The sequence below is a fragment of the Vicugna pacos genome, chromosome 16, assembly GCF_048564905.1.
Source record: "Vicugna pacos chromosome 16, VicPac4, whole genome shotgun sequence".
Lineage (NCBI taxonomy): Eukaryota > Metazoa > Chordata > Mammalia > Artiodactyla > Camelidae > Vicugna > Vicugna pacos.
Window position 1 is genome coordinate 50,491,991 of NC_133002.1, and position 22,630 is coordinate 50,514,620.

Genomic DNA, 22,630 nt, shown 5'->3' on the forward strand with positions numbered 1-22,630 from the left:
CATAATTGTTTGTACCTCTTATCCCCCTATACCTGTCTTGCCCCTCTCCCTACTGTTTTTTTGTTTTTTTGCTTCTCTCCCTGCTGTTAACCACTATTTTGTTCTGTGTATCTGTGAGTCTGTTTCCTTTTTGTTATATTCACTAGTGTGTTTTATTTTTTAGATTCCACATATAAGTGATACCATACAGTATTTGTCTTTCTCTGACTTACTTCACTAACCATAATAACTCTTCAAGTCCATCATGTTGCAGATGGCAATATTTTCATTCTTTTTTATGGCTGAGTAGTATTCCATTATATATGTATATACATATACATCTTTATCCATTCATCTGTTGATGGACGCTTAGGTGATTTCCATATTTTGGCAATTGTAAATAATGCTGCTATGAACATTGGGGTGCATTTATCTTTTCAATTAGTGTTCTCATTTTTTTTGGATATGTATGTAGCAGGAGTGTAATTGCTGGGTCATATGGTGGTTCTTTTAGTTTTTTGAAAAACCACTGTACTATTTTCCAGTGGCTGCACCAATTTACATTCCCACCAACAGTGTACAAGGGTTCCCTTTTCTCCATATCCTTGCCAATATTTATTTGTGTTCTTTTTGATGATAGCCATTCTGACAGGTGTGAGGTAATATCTCACTGTGGTTTTAATTTTCATTTCTCTCATGATTAGCAATGTTGAGCATCTGTTCATGTGCCTGTTGGACATCTGTATATCTTCTTGGGGAAAATGTCTATTCAGATCTTCTGCCCATTTTTTAATTGAGTTGTTTGTTTAATTTTATTTTTTATTGAAGTGTAGTTGATTTACAGTGTTAGTGATTCAATATACATTTTTTTCAGATTCTTTCCATTATAGCTTATGGGAAATTGAACATAGTTCCCTGTGCTATACAGTAGGACCCTGTTGTTTATCTATTTTATATATAGTAATGTGTATCTATTAATCTCAAACTCCTAATTTATTCTCCCGCCCCTTTCCCCCTTTGGTAACCGCAGTTTGTTTTCTGTATCTGTGAATCTGTTTCTGGTTTGTAAATATAATTTGTATTTTTATGTAAGATTCCACATATAAATGGTATCATATGATATTTGTCTTCCTCTGTCTTAATTTACTTAATATGATAATCTCTAGGTCCATCCATGTAGCTGCTAATGGCATTATTTCACTCTCTCTTATGGCTGAGTTATATTCCATTGTGTGTATATATATACATACACACACACACACACACACACACACACACACACACACACCCCTACATCTTATCTGTTCATCTGTTGATAGACATTTGGGTTGTTTCTATGTCTTGCCTATTGTAAATAGTGCTGCTGTGAACACTGGGGTGCATGTGTCTTTTCAAATTATATTTTCCTCCTCATCACTTATTTCTTCTGGGATTTTATCTTGTGCCTTGGCCTGGAAGATACTCGTCTGCCAGCTCATATTGTCTATCTTTCTATTTGTATTTTTAGGTAGGTTAGTAATGTTTCTTGACCTTGGAGAAGTGGCCTCTGTGGGAGATGTCCTATGTGTCCCAGAAGTACACTCCTCTCTTGTCACCCAAGGGTCAGGGTCCAGCTGGTCCCAGTGTAGAGTCTGGCCCGTGTTTGTGGATTCCTTCCACAGGCTTTGGGATTATTGTTTTCTTATTTCTAGTATCTGCCCCCCTGGTAGATGAGGCTCGACTAGAGGCTTAAGCAGGTTTCCTGGCAGGAGGAGGAGTTGGTGCCTGCCCACTGCTGGGTGAAGCTTGGTCCTGGACGTCTGGTGGGTAGGGCCATGTGTAGATGCATCTGTGGCTCAGGAAGTCTGCTGATGGGTGGGGCTGTGTTCCCACCCAATCTGTTGTTTGGCCTGAGGCTTGTTAGCCCTTAAGCCTTCACGCTATTGGGTGGGGCTAGGTCTTAGTGCCAAAGATCCAATCATGGTGTCAGCCTCCAGAAAAGCTCATGTAGATGAACACTCCCATAATGTCTGCCACCAGGTTTTATGTCCTCTGGGTGAGCTGCAGCCATCCCCTACCTCCCCAGGAGATCCTCCAAAACCAGCAGGTGGTCCTGGCCCAGGTTCCTGTGAAATAACTGCCTCTGCCCTTGGACCCAGCGCACGTGAGAGTCTGTGTACACTTCCCAGGAGAGTGAAGACTCTGTTTCCCCCAGTCCTGTGGGGCTCCTGGAGTTAAGCTCCACTGGCCTTCAAACCCAGATGTCTTGGGGTCTCCTCCTCCTGCCAATGCCGGAGCCCCAGGCTGGGGAGCCTGATGTGGGGCTCAGAACTCTCATTCCTATGGGAGGGCCTCTGTGACTTAATCATTCTTCAGCTTGTGTGTTGCCCACCACGGGGGTATGGGGCCCTATTATATCACAAGCACATCCCTCCTACCATCCTGCTGTGGTTCCCTCTTTATTTTTACGGTTGAAGAAGATCTTTTTTGCTAGGTTCCAGTCTTTTTTTTTCCCCGATTGTTGTTTAGTGGTCATTTGTGGCTTTGCTGCAGTTGTGAGGTGAGGAGAGCTCATGGTCCTACTATTCCGCCATCTTGACTGGAAATCCTGCATTTTTCTTCTTGTAGTTGATTTCTAATCTCATACCGTTGTTGTGGGAAAAGATGCTTGATAAATTTACCCAGGCTGTTTTGTGGCCCTAGCATGTGATCTGTCCTGGAAAATGTTCCATGTGCACTTGAAAAGAATGTGTATTCTGCTGCTTTTGGTTTGAATGTTTTCTGTTTATTTATTAAGCCCATCTGGTCTAATGTGTCATTTAAGGTCAGTGTTACTGATTGATTTTCTGTCTGGATGATCTGTCCATTGATGTAAGTGGGGTGTTAATGCCCCCTACTGTTTGTTATTGGAGTACTGTCAATTTCTCCCTTTATGTCTGTTAATATTTATTTTAAGTGTTCATGTGTTGGGTGCGTATGTATTTATAATTATGTTTTCTTTTGGGGTTGATCTCTTGATCATTATATAATGTTCTTCTTTGTCTCTTGTAGCAGTCTTTAAAGTCTCTTTTGTCTGCTGTAAATATTGCTACCCTGATTTTCTTTTGATTTCCACTTGCATGGACTACCTTTTTCTATCCCTTCACTTTCCATCTGTGTATGTCCCTAGATCTAAAGTGAATTTCTTGTAGGCAACATATATGGGTTTTGTCTTCATACCCATATAGCCACTCTGTCTTTTGATTGGAGCATTTAGATCATTTACATTTATGGTAATTATTGATATGTATGTTCTTATTGCCATTTTGTTCATTGTTTTAGGGTTGTTTTCATACGTTTTTTTTTCCTTCCCTTTTCTCTTGTGATTTGATGGCTGTTTCTAGTGTTATGTTTGGATCTCTTTTTCTTTTTTCTGTGTGTATCTATTACAGATCTGTCGTTTGTGGTTGCCATAAGGTTTTTATATAACAGTCTATATATATGTGATTCTTTTAAGTTGCTGATCTCTTTCAAATGTATTTTAACAACCCTGCATTTGTGCTGTCCTCCCCTCATGATTACTGTTTTTGACGTCATATTTCACATAAAATTGTTTTGTGTATCCCTTAGCTACTTATTGTGGATATCGATGATCTCACTGCTTTTGTCTTTTAACCTTCCTTCTAGCTTTGTGTGTGGATGGTTTCCTACCTTTACTGTATGATGCCTTTACTGATGAGCTTTCTTCATATTGGAATTTTCATGTTTCTTGTTGTGGCCTTTTCTTTTTTGCTTAGAGAATTTCTTTGAACATTTCTTGTAAAGCTGGTTTGGTGGTGCTGAATTCTTTTAGCTTTGCTTATCTGTAAAAGCTTGTGATCTCTCCATCAAATCTGAATGAGAAACTTGCTGGGTAGAATATTACTGGTTGTAGATTTTCCCCTTTTATCGCTTTAAGTATGTCATGCCACTCCCTTCTGGCCTGCAGAGTTTCTGCTGAAAACCTTTTGGGAGTTCCCTTGTATGTTATTTATTGCTTTTCCTTTGCTGCTTTCCCAGAATGTGTGAGATTTTGTTTCCATCCTTTAAGAGTGAAATCTCTTATTTCTTCCAGCCCTCTGGGAGTCCCAGAAGTAAGCCCTGCTGGCCTTCAAAGCCAGGTGCTCTGGGGGCTCATCTTCCTGATGCAGGCCCCCAGGCTGGGGAGCCCGACCTCTCACTCTTTCCGGAGGACCTCTGCAGTGTAATTATTCTTCAGTTTGTGGGTCGCCACCCACAGGGGTGTGGGACTTGATGATATCGCGAGTTTGCCCCTTGTACCCACGTCATTGTGATTCCTTGTGTCTTTAGTTGTAGAAAATCTTTTTCAGTAGGTTCTGGGCTTTTTCATCAATGGTTGTTCTGCAGATAGTTGTGACTTTGGTGTGCCCGTGAGAGGAGGTGAGCTCAGGCAGGGTCTTTCTCTTCTGCCGTCTTGGCTGATCTCCCTTCCTTAAACCTTTTATATAAGGGGAGGAGAAATTCCTCTGTAAACACCTTGTAAACAGGATGCACAGCCGGTTCTCATCATGATGCAAATCTGGCCAGCCCCTGGGGGGAAGCACTGCCACTCTACTACTCTGAGTGGGGGAGGGGGTAATGAGGGGGCTTGCTCTATAGGTGGCGTGAGCTAGACTCCTCCGTGAGGAGGAGTCTGAGAGGCCTTCAGCACCCGGGGCACTCCCACTGCAGTATTAACTAATTACAGTCACCATACTGTACATTACATCCCCATACTTATTTATTTTAATACGTTTGTAACTGGAAGTTTGTACCTTTTAACCACTTACACCCATTTGTTCTACCGAGGACCACCTCACCCCCTTTTTTGGGGGGGGTAAATGAGGTATTTCGTATTTACTGTGTAGATACTTGTAAGTTGAAGTTTTATTAATGCTTATAGTAGAGAAGTTCACAATCTCTTCAGTGATAAACCAGTACATTCTAAAGCAATCTGAAGGTTATGGAGAGATACTTGAGTGTGTAACTTTCAGTATGACAAATTAAAAGTTCAAGATGATAACTAAGCATGAGATTTTAGGAGCAATTTCCATCAAAAAGAAAGAGCATGTGAAATGGTCATTCAAGGAACTGAAGGGAAAATGGACCCGATAAAAATTAATTAGCCTGGGGTCAAACTGATGACAAATTCAGTGTCAGGTAGTAGAGAAACTGTGGACCAACTTGTGAATTTTGAACATTATGTCTTAGATGATATTCTTGTAAAATATGGTGTTATGGAGAGAAATTCACGTATTTAAAACTTTTTGATGTGAAAAAATGGTCATGTTGTACTGCGTTGTGGTAAAGGAGCACAAAAAACGTATCTGCTGATTTTTAAAAGACATCAGATGAATGTCAAAAATTTGAAAGTACAGTGTCTTGGAATAAATTGTGTGGATTTGGGGATCTGTACAAGGTAAGTTTTTCTGTATTTAGTGATTTTATCAGTTGACCATATTTGTAACAGTGAGTTTTCAGGGTACATTCTCATACCTTCAAAGTGAGGAATTAGTTTATGGTGACGTCTTTCGTTACATTGAAGAAGGTTAGAGAGGGGAAGTCAAGAATCCATTTTGTTTATGAGGAGTTTGTGTATTGTAGATTTCCAAGGGAGCAAAGTGGATAGTAACCTCAGTTTCAGAGCTATTTTAATATAGCTCTCTATGTTAATAACATTATAAAGCTGATTCAAAATATTAAGCTTTCAAAAATTAGACAAACAAAACAATTTGTTTGACCTATAAATTTTTGACTATGGTACCAGCCAGGACCTCTAGCTCAGAGATACACCTGTGCAATAGTCAGCATTTCTACAACTCTGGCACCTACTTTTAAAGCAAAGGTGCGCAACATTGTGTAAAACTGCCTTTAAACTGTATGAATGATTCTGGGCTACAGAACTACACCTTGCTATCTGATAGTTATTACAAGTAATTGTTATTTCAAGCAATCAGACCAACATATTTCTATGATTATGTCGTTCTTCAGATTTTTATCCTCTTTTACGAAACTCTTGGCTTTTACTATAACATTCAGTAGCAAAAAATTTTTGTCCTTAATATTTTCTTTTCCAGGAGCCCAGGGCCCTAACGAAATGCACTCTAAAAAAGCTTCAACCCTACCATGTTCTAACTCACATAAAGAAATGTTGAACCCTCCCTCCTCTAGTTTTTTGTCCAAGAGCAGGACATCCTTTGTTGAAGACAGTAAGTAGTAATGCATTATGAATTCTTGAGACTGTTGCTGTGAGTTGGAGACAGTTCCTGAGACAGTTCTGTTGCTATTAGGGTTTTTACTTTCGTTGCTCTACGCTTAATGTGATTCTTTGGTTTTACATGACCTCATTTATAAATGTTCACTATTAATTATGAGCTTGGGTTTCTTCTTAAGCTGGTCTTTGGTCACATGTTTTGCATCCACTGTTTTATTATATAAATCCTTTCAAAGAAAGACTTTAGGACAGTAAGAGTCTCTGAAAAATTAATATATCAGTTGGTGGTCTTCGTATTATAATACCTTGAAAAATATTCTCATTTCTTACTATCTCTGGGATTTTCATATGGTTAGTATTATACAAAATTATTGTTATTGGCTAACTGTTTTTATCATATGTGGATGAACCATAATTTATATAGCTATTCTTCAAGCCATTTAGGTTCTTAGTAATTTTTCATATTTTAAAATAACTTTTTAGGGAACATTTTTATAACAATAACATTAAAATTACTTTCTTCCTGATTTAATTAGATTCCTACTTGTTTACTGAGGATGCGTACCTAATTTAATTGGTTTTTTGGTATGTTTTTTTTGTTTGTTTTTTGTGTGCTTTTTTAAAAATCAAGTTGAAAATACATTTCTAAGTAGTGTGTGTGAACATGTTTCTATAGGTATGTGTATACATGACGTGATTTATTTCTTAGTTTCATCTTAATGTCCATTTTAATTTGTCTAGCAGAAGTTCCTTCTGTGGATATGATTCCAAGTGCTAGGAAGTTAGGGGAGCCTATCCGATCAGCTATTCCTTTACATCCGCCTTACCACCCTTCAGAGCCTCGGGCTCCCTGCCCCATAGGAAAAGAATACTTGCGTTCAAGTCACTGCTCCCCTACCATGAATTCTACTGGACAGGGCACAGCATTTTCTCTGGTAAGTGGAAAAGCTTGCTTTCAATTGGACAGAGACTATAGATTAAAATGTCTCTGCTAAAAAAATAAAAATAAAATAAATAAATAAAATTTCTTTGCTAGAACGGTAGTAAGGGTAACTGCACTAATCAGAGCACTGTACTTAAAACTTACCTCTGTGGGCACGTGATGTTTTTAACTTAGGAAGACAGGGACGGGATGGATGTATAAAAGGGGAAACAGTAAGAGTCAACACATACTGAGTGTTTGTTTTGTGCCAGGCACAGTTCTAAGTACTTTACAGGTATTGAATAAGTTACTTTTTGCAGCGCAGCTCTGGAGTAGGTACCATTTGTAATTTCACATGGGGAAGCTGAACTAGAGAGGTTAAGTATCTTTTCTGAGGTCACACAGAGTCAGGATGTGAACTCAGGCATTCTAGCTTCAGAACCATATTGTAGGTCTAATTAAATAATTAACAATTTTCGAAGTTATAAGAAAGTGTGAAAAATAATTTTTCATACATATTCCTATTATCTAGCATGAACTGCTGTTAATATTTTGGCCTATTTGATTCCACTCGTCTATTCTTTGAAAATAGAATCCTTTCTTATATGTCATCCTGTCCCTATCTTCCTAGAAACAAGAACACTCAGGTATATACCAAGGGTAAATTTATAAACAATGATACGTTCTCATTATTAAAAATTCAGACAATTCAGAAAAAGTTCAGTTAGCATTAGATGACCATCATTCTAAACATTTTTGTGCATCTGTTTAGCCAGAAGGGTAGATGGATAAAGACAAAGAAGGGATTATAGAGTAATGGTTATATTTGGAGGAGGCTTGGGGGATGGTGAGGGGCTTCCGAGCTGCTGGTAATACTCTGTTTCGTGACCTGAGTAGCAGTTAAGTGGGAATACTCGCTTTGAAATAATTCTCAAGCGGGACACTAACTTCAATTAAAAAAAATTTTTAATGTGATTATACTTGTTATTTACTAAAAACTATTAAATTTAAATAAAAGAAAAAATTACTGAAGTGAAACTGAAGAGGTTAAACATCAGGTGTTTCTTTACCATAAGAAATATTTTTTATAAGATTCCTTCTAAGGTTGAGAAATAAACTGTTAAAATGTTGAATTTATTTTCATATTTTGGAAGTTTTATCTTTAACTGTTTCAGTTTTAGACAGTTTCTATTGACTTTTTGATATGAAAGATAATGATTTTAATGCTCTCTACTTGTCATTTGATCATTTTTTTCATTGTCCAGGTATAGCTGTAATGTGTAAATTTTCATATTTGAGAACATGTACTTTACCTGCCTTTATATTTGAATGGTATCCCGAGCCGCATTTTTTTTCTGAGTGCAAGTTTGTAGACATTATTCCATTCCTTTTGCATTGGGGATCAATAGAGTGCTTTGACAAATGTTTTTTTTTAAAAAAGCAAAACACGGAGAATAGGGGGAGGGTATAGCTCAGTGGCAGAGTGCATGACTAGCATGCAGGATGTCCTGGGTTCAATCCCCAGTACCTCCATTAAAAAAAAATAATAATAAGTAAACCTAATTACCTACTCCCTCCAAAAAAAAAACCATGGAGAACGAAGGGACTTTGCTGTGTGCCATAGGTCCTCCCTTCCCCTTGCACCCCAAATCTTACTATTTTTGTGTCATTTTTCAAATCAACTCTGTTCTCTTTTTAACAGGAACCAGATAATAGAGCTTGCTTAACTTCCAAGTTGCCTAAAGATAGCAAGCAGGAAATATGTACAGCCCAGGTCCAAGGCCCTAGGACAAGGAAGCTTCCCAAAGGAAAAAGGTAACATTACTGTAGGCTTCAATGTTTATAATCTGTTTGCAAAGAGATTTGAAGAGTTAAGGATATACTCTCCAAATTTAGCTATGAGAATAGTATGAAATATTTGGTAAAGCACATATTATAGTTGTTTTGAACTTAGTAATGTACTCTTGTCTACTTAAATGTCACATGGTCACTTTTATTACAGATATGAAAACAGAGCTGCAGTCTCATCCTGGGATTTACCTTTCTCCCAGAGGGCAGGAGAAAGGTTAACAGAACAAGAATTACATGCTGTATCAGAGAAACTATCTCAGCGCCTCTCTGAACTAGATTGGGCAAGTCTTGTTTTTTTAAATCTGTACTGAGATTGCCATAGTTGGTGAGCATTTAAGTGATTTTCATTTGAAGGTGAAAGCTAAGCTAAGGTACTAGAAAGTTAATTGTGTCTTAGTTACTGTGAAAGTCTTCTGTAAGTCAAGCAGGTAGAACATAGGATGAGAAATGATCTCCTAGCCTTTTATGATATGACCAAATTTGGTACAGATTTATCCAAGTTTTTATAGAATTCTGATGAAAACTGAATCATTTAATATAAATGATTACATCAAATCATTTCTATTTAGATAATATCTGTATAGTTTCCCTTTGTCACTAAAGACAGATTTGGTATAAAATTAGATGGCTGGCTGACTTTCACAAAGTACAATACCATAGTTTGGGGGATATCATTGAAAAAATGTATTAAATCCCTATGTGACTTACTCTTAAGTTTATTACTCTGAATAGTTCGTGGCACTGATATATATCATCTTCTTAAAACTGTGCATAAGCATCTAAAAACTTGTACCTAAACGTATGCCTAATTATCAGAGAAAGCTTTTAAAAGGTTTTATCGGTCTACTTCCAATATGCATTCTGCTGAAATCAATGAAAGTTGATAAAAATAATTTTCTCAATAGATGTTAAAAAGTGCCCTGGGTGATCAAATTAAAGAAAAGGCTGGCTATGAAGAGGAGAATACTGTAAATGAAGAGGTGGAGAGTGGAGACGATGAGACGCTTTCTCAGCATAGTGACAGCATCATGGAGTGTGGGCCGAAGAAGCGGAGGCCAGGTACCTGTCTCAGGCCACGATGAGGAGGTCCCTGGGAACCACTTACTTAGCCACTTTGATCTAATGAGTGGCTTTCTCATTTTAAGTATTTCAGAAATACAAGAAAGCATCAGAAATAATATCGAATACTGGTACTGTTACCATCTAGAAGTAGCAGATGTTATGTTTGCTTTATACCTTTTGTTTGATATAGTTCCATATGCTTATTTTGTTGCTTGACTTTGGGTATCATTTCCTTATTTTTTGTCTTTTGTTTGTTTTGGTTTGGGGGGATAATTAGGTTTATTTATTAATTTATTTAAATAGAGGTACTGGGGATTGAATCCAGAGCATGCTAAGCATATGCTCTACCGCTGAGCTGTACCCTTCCCCCTCATATCCTTATTTTTTAATACAGGCATTTATTGCTATGAACGTCCCTCTTAGAACTGTTTTTGCTGCATCCCATAAGTTTTGGTATTGTATTTCCATTTTCATTTTTCTCAAGATTTAAAAAATTTCTTCTTTGACCCACTGGTTGGTCAGTAGGATACTGCTTAATCTCTATATAGTTGTGAATTTCCCAGTTTCTTCTTGTGATTGATTTCTAGTTTCTTACCATCGTGGACAGAAAAGATGCTTGATACGATTTTAGTCATTTTAAATTTTCAAAGACTTGTTTTGTGGCCTAACATATGATCTGTCCCAGAGAATATTTTGTGTGTGTTTGAGAAGGATGTATATTCTGCTGCTTTGGGATACAGTGTTCTTTAAATGTCTGTTACCTGGACTGACATGTAATTTAAGTCCAGTATTTCCTTATTGATCTCTTGTCCGGATGATCTGTCCACTGTTGAAAGTGAGGTACTGAAGTCCCCTACCTTTATTGTACTGTTATTTCTCCCTTTAGGTCTGTTAATATTTGCTTTATACATTTAGGTGTTCTTATGTTGGGTACAAAAACTTACAAACATTATATTCTATGTATGAATTGACCCTTTTATCATTATGTAATGACCTTTGTCTCTTGTTATGGTCCTGGTCTTAAAATCTGCTTTGTCTGACAGAAGTATAGCTACCCAACTTTCTTTTGGTTTCCATTTGCATAGAATATCTTTTTCCACCCCTTCACTTTCAGTTTGTGTCTTTAAAGGTAAAGTGAGTCTCTTACAGGCAGCATACAATTGGGTCTTTTTTTTTTTTAATCCAGTCGGCTACTGTGTCTTTGGCCCATTTATTTACTGATAGGTATGGACTTAGTGTTGCCATTTTGTTGTTTTCTGGCTGTTTTGTAATTCCTTTGTTCCTTTCTTCTTCTCTTGCTCTTTTCCTTTGTGATTTGATGATTTTCTCTTAAGGTACGCTTGGATTCCTTTCTCTTTATGTTTTGTGTATCTGTTACAGGTTTTTGCTAAGTGGTTACCCATAAGGCTTATATAAAACATTTATAACAGTCTGTTTTAAGCTAATAACTTAAGTTCTAATGCATACTGATGTTCTACATTTTTACTCTCCCATCACATTTTGTTTTTGATGTCACAGTTTACATTTTTCCCTAGTGTATCCATTAACAAATTATTATACCTATAGTTTGACTACTTTTAACTTTCGTACTAGACTTCGTATGTTATATACCCACCATCATTACAGTAGTATTCTGAATTCAACTGTTCATCTTTACCAATGAGATTTATACTTCCATATGTTTTCCTGTTACTAATTAGCACCTTTTCAGTGTAGTGTGAAGAAGTCCCTTTAGTATTTGATGTAAAGCTGTTCTAATATTGATGAACTTCTTCATTCAGCTTTTTGCTGTCTGGAAAGCTCTTTCTCTCTCCTTTAATTCTGAAGGACAGCTTTGCTGGGTAGAGTATTTTTGGTTGGCAGTTTTTATTCCAACAATTTTAATATATCCTGCCATTCCTGTAGCAGTATTTTTGGTTGGCAGTTTTTATTCCAACAATTTTAATATATCCTGCCATTCCCTTCTGACCTGCGAAGTTTGTGCTGAAAAATTTGTTGATAGTCTTATGGAGGCTCCCTTGTATGTAACAAGTTGCTTTTCTCTTACTGCTTTCAAGAGTCTCTCAAATTTGATAGTTTAATTATAATGTGTCTCAGTGAGGGTCTCTTTAAATATATTTTATTTTAAAGTTTCTGGTCTTCCTGGATCTGAATGTCTTGTTTCTTTCCCTAGATTAGGGATGTTTCCAGCCATTATTTCTTTGAATAAGCTTTCTTCCCTTTTCTCTCTCCCTTCTTCTGGGACCCCTATAAAGTGAATACTGGTCCACTTGATGGTGTTTTGTAAGTCATCTTCACCTTTCTCATTCTTTTTTTCTTTTTTCTCTTATGTTCGGGTGAATTCCACTGTCCTAAGTTGGCTGATTCTTTTTCTTGCTTCATCTAGTCTGTTGTTGAACCCCATTATTGTATTTTTCAGTTCAGTTATTATACTCTTGAGCTCTATGATTTGTTTTTTAAAAGTTTTCCAAATTTTTTATTTAAAAATTGTTTTGTTTGGTACTTTCTTATATTTTCTGTTTATTGAAATTCTCAACTTTGTTCATGCACTGTTCTCCTGATCTCACAGCACTTTAATGACCATCAGTTTGAACTCTTTATCAAGTAAATCCTTCATCCATTTCATCAAGATCTGTTTCTTTAGTTTTATCTTGTTCTTTTATTTGGAACATACTCTTCTGTTTCTTCATTTCTCTTGATTCCGTGTATATTAAAAAGCATTATGTAAAAAGCCATTCTTTCAGTCTTGAAGGCGTAGTCTTGCACAGGAGATGAATCTTAGCATTCAGCCCATCCCTAACTCTTGGTTGTCTCTCAAATCTTCGATTGTCTAAGCCACTTTCTTCATTCCTAATGGCTCCTAGTAGATGAGGGTATGCCACACCCCATTTTGATGTGTGTTTTTTCTCATTTACCTGATGTGTGTAAGTCACTCAGATAGTGTCTGGATTCCTCTTGGAGGGAATTGTTCAGTATGTAGTATAGACATCAGTGTCCATGGGAGGAGGTGAGTCCGGGGCCTCTGTGGTGCCATCTTGACCTGGAGCCCTCTCATCCCTCTTTATGCTTTACCAGCTTGTGTGTTACTTGTCTAAATGTGCCATTTTATGTTTTTTTTTAATTTACATAGATACTGTATACAGTGTTCTGCAACTTTTTTTCTGTTAACGTTATTTTAGAAGTCTATGTTGATTCTTCCAGTTCATTCATTTTAACTACTGTGTAACTAAGTTCATACAGTGTACCCCATTTGTATGAGTGTGTGTTTATATATACATACACATATTTCCCCTATTGCAGGCCATACGGATTGTTTCCAGTTTTCATAGCTACAAATAACTCTGCAATGCAATGAACAACCTGTAACATGTGCAAAAGTTTCTCTAGGGTCTACATCTACTAGAATTGCTGGGTCAGAGTTTTCAGACTTTTTCACCATTGCAAATTCCTCTCCAAAGCGTTTCTAATCATATCAGCAACGCTTGACAGTTTCTGGTTTGCCACATCCTTGCAGATGCTTCTTGCTCTTTGTTCAAATAATTATTCTGTCTTCCACCGACTAAAATTTGAGTATTTTCTATTCAGTTTTATCTCCTTTGGTCATCCCTTGTTTCGCTGGAAATGCAACAGTTCATTTTTCATCCAAAACTTCCTTAACTTCATTTTTTTAACTCCAAGAATACTCTTTCCTTCTCTTGATTATTTCACCTCTCGTCCCTCAAATCTGACTCAGGTAATTTCTAGGAACCCTCAGCCAGTAACCTACATGTTTCCTTTACTATACACATGTATGTGGTACCACATTTTGAAAACACATTGTAAGTTAAAATGTTATTTAAATTGGGTCTTCAGTTTCTGAAGAAGAGTACATTGTGGACATAGTAAAATGTTATAAAAATATCATTTAAAATAGATTTAGAATTCTTTAACATGTTAGAATTCTAAATTAATTTGAAAGATTCGAATTAAAAGAGTGAAAAGGAAGATTAAAATCAGACATTTGAATTCCCTGGGAAAATTTATATAGAAAGGTTAATTTCCTTGACTTATATTGAATTATTCACTTTTTCAAAAAGGCATGGAGTTCCCCTCTTCACAACTAGCAGATACCCAAGCATATCTATAGACAATGGAACATAAAAAGGTTTGTGGAGAGAAGTAATTTGTCAGGTATCTTAGGCAGTGTGGAAGTAAGCTAGATCACTAAGTAGGAAAGAACGGAACTGCCTAAAAATGCTGAACTACATTAACTTTTGCTTATAAGCATGCTGCTCTGTAAGAATAAGGTATGTTACATGCTTACATCCCCTCCCTGGGACCTAGATAGGTAAAGGAATAGCAGACGTAGCTCAGATGGGTTAACGTTTGTCTCTGCCTCCACCAACAGGGGTACTTAGTGTGTGTGTGTGTATATATATACACGTAAACTATATATATAATATATATATAAAAAGCGCCTTTGTGTGCAGCAGGCATTCCACATGTTGCTCCGTTTTTCAACCCAAAGTTTAATATAGAACCATAGTACTTCTCTGAGACATTTTTGAGTATAACTGTGTGCATTTGTCTGTTTGCTTAGTATGACTAAACATACAAACAAACAGAAATTAGTTACAGAACAGAGTACATTTAGCACATTCACAGTCTCTTAGGATTTGGTAAAAACCAACTATTTGGTTGCCAACTTAACATTTCTGGCTCTCAGACCTAATGGTACGTGTCTCTTTTGTGTTGTAGGACTTGCCATACGTAGAAAGCCACCCTCCCGGTCTCATTCACTCTCTCCATCTCCAGTTAACAAAAACAAACAGTTCCAAATGGAGAGGAAAAGGCAGCGAAAGCCAAAAGAAGCAGATACCCGCCGGTTCCAAGCAAAGGTACGTCCCATCTCGTGACTGCCACTGGGCAGCAGGCGTTACCATTTACCTTCAGCCAAATGCTACAGTGAACGTGCTGCAGCATGTTGATTAAAGGCTTAAAATGCATTTCACATTCTTGAGCTGAGTGGATGATAAAATCCCGTGACACTTGTATGTCCCCCATTAGGGAACATAAAACTTACACTCGTGAAGCTCTAAGAAGAGTAATCTTGTCAGAGATAGCCTAGTACTCCAGTGGATTAGAAGTAGATCAAAGTAGGCTGGTATTTTCAGAGAGAACTTTAGAAATGAGGAGAATTGGAGGTGAATTACATGTGACTCACCAGTTGAGATCCAGATAGGATGCAAGTGCCCAAGACAAAAATGAGAGGGAGTTAGGATTCAAGGAAATGTATGATTACTGAGGAAGACTTTCTGCTTGAAAATAGGGATCCTAAAATGCAGCATGAATTTAGAACACCTAAGTTGTTTGCTATAGTATGTTTTACAACATTGGTGAAATTGGTAAAAAACTGAAACCAATTCAGGTATCTTATACTAACATGTTTCATACTCAGTATGTAACTCAGCTTGCACCTTCCACTCAGGGGGATAGCAAAACATTTCAAACATTTCCTGGGTTCAATTCCCAGGACCTCTGTCTAAATAAACAAATAAACCTAAATTACTTCCCCCCATTAAAAAAAAATTATATAGTTTTATGTCCCAATTACATATCTGCTAAGTAATATATATTTATGATATATAGCCTGAAAAGAACTTTAAAAAAAGTAGAATAGCATAATCTTGGGTGAATTTTTTTTCCTTCATTTTCATTTGTATGTTTTTAATAACTATAATATCACATGGCCTTTTCTCCTCTAGGCCATAACTGAAGCATTTGAAAAGGAACTAAGAAGAAATAGAGTTCAAGAGAATATTGGACCTCCAAGAATAAATGAGGAGGAGGAAACAGTGGGTAAAAGTCTCTACTGTAATAAATGCCATTTGATCAGACCACTGGAAAGTATAGAAATAATCTTTTTAAAAGGAAAAAACAACAGGGCCTTAATAATCATTAGCCCCTTAGAAAAAGGCAGAATTTCATTTCACGATGTGGGATTTTCTTTTATTCACAGGGTAGCCAAGTTGCTAAAATGTAGCAAGACATGGTACCAAGGAATACTAGCATTTTTTGTTCCTGCCAAAAACTTCCATCAGTTTTTAAGAGGTTCTATTGCTTCACAGTTCACCAAGGCTTTTAAAAGATAGTCTAGGCTCAAAAGTTAAAGGGGAGAAGTAAGAAGACAGGAAATCCCAGTTCTGTGCCTGGTTGGAAGAAACCCAAAGCATAAGTTTTCATTACCTTTTAAAGAATACTTACAGAAACTAAATGAAAGTATGGGGAAAATGCTTACGCTAAAATGTTCATAAGCAAAACAGGATATAAAATACAGTATGGGTATTACTAAACATTGTTTAAGAACTTTTAAAATCTACATGAAGAAAGTTGTCAAAGAAGCAAGTACATCAAAACATTATTAGAAGCTGTATTTAGGGTGTGGGACTATGCTAACTATGAAACAGGAAAAAGATTCAGTGCTTTTTCAAATTCCAAGGGATGCCAGAAACCAAAAGATGCATTTAACTTAGAGTAGGTAAATACTAACCAGATTTTAGAAGTTCGAAGTGCGGTGGTTTGGCTGGGGATTATGTTAGCTATTTTTGTCAGTATGTAATGTTTAAGATGATGCATGGAAGAGTTATTAGACTTCTCTCATTTCTATTCTGTTTTATATCTGCTTCTAAGGAAAAAATATACAGAGAAACTGTTCATAAAGGAACTCCAAAACGTAGTCAGCCCTGGAAGATTTACTCTAAAAAAACCACAACTCCAAGTCCAAGAGGTGGCTTGCCAAAGCCAAATAAAGCAGTTCCAAGTAAGAACCACAAAATTGTACTTTATGGAAAACTGGCATCCTTTGAAAGTGTGTGCTGCATTCCAAGGACACAGCACTGAAAACTAACATCCACCAGTTAGCTGGAGAAAGTTCTTGCTTTTATCACTGCCATATGCTAGATTTCTGTAAAGAGAGTTAAAACTCTTAAATAAGGCATTTATTTAAAACTCTTAAATATGCACCAATATATTGGCATCAGAGGAATGCTAGGGCTGTGACCTGCTGCTCCAGCTTTAGCTTCTCTCTGCTCACTCATGCTGGTTGCCTTTTCTTTGTTTCTGGGAGATTGGTAGAACCAAAGGGATGCTCCAAAGGAAGCAGAAAGCCTGTCCAGCTCTTGGTATATTGACAGTTGGCACCAGGGTGCAGTTTAAAAGACTCCTGGCCTTCTAACTACATCCCATCAGACAGAGACTTTACCTCCCAGGAGGGCTGAGGAGTCTGACCACACACAGAGCATCTACCCCAGACACTGAGTCAGCTGAGCAGTCAGGACGGACTTCACAAGGCCAGCATGTCATCAGTCAGAACTGTGGAGCTTGTTTTCATTCTTACTAGGAGTTGGCTTATTCCAATCAAAGAAGGAATGCAAAAGTAGTAACATACTTCTAGAATTGTTCTTTTCAGGCTCAAAGCCACATCAGTTAGATAAGTTTTGATCTACCAGGATGGTGAGATGGTATTTCTTCTTAAAAACTGTCAGCAAGTTTCTTGGATTAAGAGCATCTTTTTTTTTTACCTTGCAGTGAAAGTGAATGAACACAGTCTCCTGCCCCTGATGTTGGAGCAGTTTCCATTTCTCTCTGTTTCTGGCCAAACACTAAGCAAAATGTGGAAACAGCAAATTGCACAGATTGAACAGCTCAAAAGAGATGCACATAGAGAAAATCAATCAAAGAAGAAACTCCAGGATGAAGTAAGTTAACTGTCAATTAAGCCTAGGAATATAAACCAGGAAGGGGCAGAGCTGATCCTTGAGAATCTAGTGAATAGCATTATTAGTCTCCTTCTCTTCTGTCCCATCTACAGATAGAAGAAGCCTTGAGGAGGCATGACCTCCTCACTGCACTTGTCAAGAAAGAATGTGAACATAACAGGAGACTGGTAGGTCAAGAGCAAGTTGGGTATTGTAATTTTGAATTTGTAAGTTATATCATTAACTTTTATTTGTACCAGCTGGGCAATAATCCTACCGACTCTTACCTCTAACACTGATCTGTGGAAGCATCTGTCTTTAACCAATATTGATGAAGGGGGAAGGTGCCCGGTGTTTTGTATCCAGTTTCATTTGGTCTTTATAGTAACAGATTTTTCTATGAAATGAAAACCTGAGGTCTTGAGATGTTAATTTGCCCTGGGTCCCACTGTAATCAGCAAAGGCAGGGTTGAGATTTTAATTTAGGTCTATCTCTATGGCCTCTTTGAGGTACCAGGTGGTTATAACTTAGTGCTTTTTTGTTCTCTCCCATCTTTCTTAGATCCCAAATAGAGAGCTGAGGTGGTTTATGGCTCCACTAAAATTTGGATTGAGAATCCTACATAGTATATTATCCTCTGAGAATCATGGAGAGGACAGAGGTCAAAGACAATGAGCCTGAGGAAAAGATTAAGTATAGAGATAAGCAAAGAGAAAGTTCCAGAGAAAGAAGGGGAAGCCATCTGAGGAACTGCATGTGGGACTTTGGTGTGGGGGAAAGGAAAACACCTAGTTTGAAGGCTTCATGTACAGGACTTCATTTCATCCTCACTACCTTAAGATAGTGTTTCATTTCCTTAGTTTTGACATAAATGCCCTTGTTAACCCAAGCTTTGCTTGAAAGTCTTGTAGAGTGCCAGTTTGCTACTCCTTTTAAGCTAGCACCTGGGCATGGCTTAGGCAACCCCTGGTGTAACTGGGAGATGAGATTCTCAGTTCCACAAGGATCACTGCTGCTTTCTGCAGCAGTGGGGGTTCATTGGGGCAGCTCTTGTGACTGAGGTAACGAATCTACCAAACACTGGCTTCTGGGGGCTGACAGTCCTGTTTATACACTCAGTGCCCAGGCAGCAGGCCAGTGGCCCTCTGTGCCTAGCTTACTGCCTGAAGACATCATGGGGGGAGTGGGGACAGATAACACTAGAGTCTGTCTTCTTCTTGTCCTTACCTCTTTTCCCCTTTCTTAGCAAGACTTCAAGGATCGCATTCATAGACAGAAGTTGACCCAGTCAAAGATAAAAGAAAATCGGCAGCAGATTGTTCGTGCCCGAAAATATTATGATGATTATAGAGTTCAGCTGCGTTCAAAAATGATGCGAATGAGGACCCGAGAAGAAATGGTAACTATGGCTTTTCTTTCCAGCCCTGTTAAGAAGGTAAAATTTATCTGTTACCTTTTAGGACTACCTTCTTTGTTGTGACTCTTGTCCCAGTTTGAATCCAAAATCCAAATGCAAGTCCTAAATGCTGGCTGAACTCTGACTTGTCCATACCTCATTTTACTAGCCCCACAGTACATGCTAGTCTGTTCTCCATCTCTGCTGCTCTTGTCTTAATGTGAGATCTTAATTCCCTCTGACTTCCTGAATGTACGTATTTTTCCAGGACAACTGCTTTAGGGGTTTGGGAGCATGTTATAAGAGGCAGGAATTTAAAATGTGATTAGATGACCTAGGATTCCACATAAAATCAGGAAAATAATGTAGGACTGATGTACTGTGAGATCTTTCCACAAGGTATTTGCTGTCTCATCCTGATCAAGCTCAAATACTTAGTCCTTTGGGATTCCAGACTGGCAATAAATTTCATCTCTAGAATAAAACATTGAGGTGATTATACTTACAACTGGACTAAATACTCTGAGGTGGGTCGTACTGTTATCCTTGTTTCTGGAGGATACTGCCAAGACTTTGAGAGGTTAAGTAACCTGACACGAAGGTAACACAGCTGGCTGGCTGATAAATGCATAGCTGTACTTTGATCAAGAAGCCTTACTAGTCAATGCAGGACAAGTGAGCATATCCAAATCCTTTGAATAATTTGTTTTCCTGTGGCCTAGTTACCACATCGCCCTCAGTCATGCACACGTGTAGGTGCAGCATTTGTTTCTACTTTGGGGTTCTTGTCCTGAATACGTGAGTGCTTGAGAATTCTTTTCTAAAAGCAGTAAAGAATCTTTGGGATAGAGGAAAAGATGCTGAACACCATTAGTCAGTAGCGAAATACAAATCAGAACCACAATGAAATTCTCACCCACTAGGGTGGCTAAAATAAAGACAAGTGTCGGTGGGGATATGGAGAAGCTGGAACCCTTATGCAGGGCTGGTAGGGTTGTAAAATGGTGCAGCCACTTTGGAACACAAGCTGGCAGTTCCTCAAGGTTAAACATGTGACTCAGCAGTATAACTCAGATGTTCAGAGCAGCGTATTCATAATAGCCATATTTATAAAATGTCCACCAGTTGATGAATGGATAAACAAAATGTGATACATCCATATAATAGAGTATTATTTGGCAATAGAAAGTACTTCAGTATTGATTCAGGCTACCATATAGATGAACTTTGAAAACGTTATGCCAAGTGAAAGAAGCCAGATACAAAAGGCCACATACTATGTGATAACGATTTACATGAAATGTCCAGAACAGGCGACCCCGTGGGCATAGACAGTAGGTGAGTGGTTGCTGGCGGGGGGAGTGGGGAGTATTCGCTAATGGTTATGGGGTTTCTTTTTGGAATGAAGAAAATGTTCCAGAATTAGTGGCGGTTGTTGGACAACTCTGCATATACTAAAATCTAATTTATACATCTTAAAAGGGTTCATTTTATGGTATGTGAATTATATCTCAATAAAGCTGTTACTTTAAAAAATCTCTCTGAATTAACAATCAGTATATATACCTCCACCTGAGCAAAATTATATTCCTCCATGAAGTTTAGCATAACTTTACTTTTCTGACTAAATAATTGACAGATATTTAAGAAACTGTTTGAAGAAGGTTTACAGATTCAAAAGCAAAGATTACGAGATCTAAGAAACTATGCCAAAGAAAAGCGAGATGAACAAAAGAGGCAGCACCAGAATGAACTGGACTCAATGGAGAACTACTATAAAGACCAGGTGGGCTCACTGCTGCTAGTGTACATTCTGATGTGCTTAGTCCTGACCTCCCTGTGTCAAACATCAGCTTAGTCTGTTGAACAATAACCTCCACATACTAACTCAGAACTTGTCACTATACAGATTGGACTGACCCCATTTTCAAGACTGAAATTTAAAATAAAATAGGCTAGTGCTTGACCATAGTAGAGAATCTATATTGCCCTGTTTCCTTTGAAATAAAAGATTTTTAAGCCTGTGAACTAATTAGGTCTAAGAATTGTTATATTTGGACTATAGACAAATGTTTAAGATTTGGTTTTTTTCCTTCCCTGTAACAGTTTTCATTGCTGGCAGAAGCCATATCACAGGAACGTCAAGAACTCAAAGCCAGAGAGAAATCCCAGGCCCAGGTAATAATTAACAGGCTAGAAATAATTTATTTACATTTTGAAGAAATAGAAAACAACTGTATTACACTTTGCAAGGGGAATGGAGAGGAGACTAAGATCCACTTACAATTCAGAACATTTGTTCTGTGATTTTTACTTTACCTGTTTGGGTCTCTGGAAGAGCTGCTGCTAAATTATTAAAATTATTGCAGAAGCTTGATGAGCAGGAAAGTGGAGAGGGAATAAAAATAGATGAGGGATCAGTGTTGTGAATAGCAGGATGACATGAATTCTCTTTTAGATGTTACATAAGGTGAAGAGGGAGCTGAGATCTAAGATGGAGAAGGAGATTCAGCAACTGCAGTACATGATCACGCAGAGTGACGACGATGCTTTCTTCCGGGAACTGGAAGCCGAACGTTTTAAATCTCGGCTTCATCTGGCTTCCTTTCAGTACAGTATAAATCCCTTCCTGTGAGGCCAGACTTAGAAAGTGAGGGCTTCACCAGGGCAGAGCTAGAAATCGAGCCAGTAAACAGTCTAAACCAGAAGAATCATTTCTAAATGACTTACCTATATATTCATTCCAATACTTTTTATGAAATAACTTTTTAAATAAAAATTGGGTTTTTTTTAAAGTATACTGCTTTTGAATTTATGACCTAAAAGTTTAAAAGGAGTCGACTAAAAGTGCAATTAACAAGCTTTGATTGAGCAACCAGCTCCTGAAGCCTTTTGCTCTAGGTGAACAGAAGACAGTAAAACACAGCAGTTGAGGACCAAAAAAAGAAAAAAAAGAAAGAAAAAATCTCTAATTCAGAAAAGGGCTAACGTGTAGGCTTGTCATTAGGGTTAGAATTAATTAGAGTTAAAGATACGGTGGTAAACCTGTGTAGCTCTTTCACATGGAAGCTGGAAGATGAGAATTTGTGCATTATGGCTTCTGTCAGTTGGGAGAGGCAGCAGGTTCAAGGCCAGGCAGTGTGTGTATGCAAAAGAGTATTAGTGATTCCAGGTGGGAGGAAGCACAGTGGACTTGAAGTGGGCGAGAGTACACCAACCCTCTTTCTGGTGTTGGGGCAGATGAAGAAAAAGACCCACTCAGGGGTGGTGGCATTTCTGGAGTGGAGGGCTTTGGTTAAGGCCAGGAGCTGGAGGAGGGCGTCAGAGCAGTTGAAGATACAGGAACTTTACTGATCAAAGCCACAGAATGGCAGAAGGCACCAGGAAAGGTTTGGAAGTGTAGTGCTTTACACTAGGGCATGTACAGAGTGGCATGTATGAACAATGACAGAGGTCAGGAGGCATGATGGGG

The 22,630-nt window shown here is 37.9% G+C and overlaps 1 protein-coding gene across 3 annotated transcripts in view; it reads left to right on the top strand.

Moving 5' to 3' along the window:
• Window positions 1-21,953, top strand: part of CEP95 (centrosomal protein 95) — a 33,426-nt gene extending 11,473 nt beyond the window's left edge. The window contains exons 7-20 of one of the 3 annotated variants that reach the window (XM_006199320.4): window positions 6,054-6,185; window positions 6,932-7,125; window positions 8,815-8,927; window positions 9,115-9,244; window positions 9,869-10,022; window positions 14,763-14,902; window positions 15,770-15,859; window positions 16,695-16,824; window positions 17,592-17,761; window positions 17,875-17,949; window positions 19,009-19,161; window positions 20,798-20,944; window positions 21,265-21,336; window positions 21,617-21,953. In XM_006199320.4, coding sequence (XP_006199382.3) covers window positions 6,054-6,185; window positions 6,932-7,125; window positions 8,815-8,927; window positions 9,115-9,244; window positions 9,869-10,022; window positions 14,763-14,902; window positions 15,770-15,859; window positions 16,695-16,824; window positions 17,592-17,761; window positions 17,875-17,949; window positions 19,009-19,161; window positions 20,798-20,944; window positions 21,265-21,336; window positions 21,617-21,793 — 1,877 coding nt within the window. In that variant the 3' untranslated portion in view covers window positions 21,794-21,953. Of the gene's footprint in view, window positions 1-6,053; window positions 6,186-6,931; window positions 7,126-8,814; window positions 8,928-9,114; window positions 9,245-9,868; window positions 10,023-14,762; window positions 14,903-15,769; window positions 15,864-16,694; window positions 16,825-17,591; window positions 17,762-17,874; window positions 17,950-19,008; window positions 19,162-20,797; window positions 20,945-21,264; window positions 21,337-21,616 lie in introns of all 3 variants that reach the window. The other 2 variants (XM_072939422.1, XM_015235201.3) reach the window with 2 other exon arrangements.
• The last annotated feature ends 677 nt before the right edge of the window (window positions 21,954-22,630 follow it).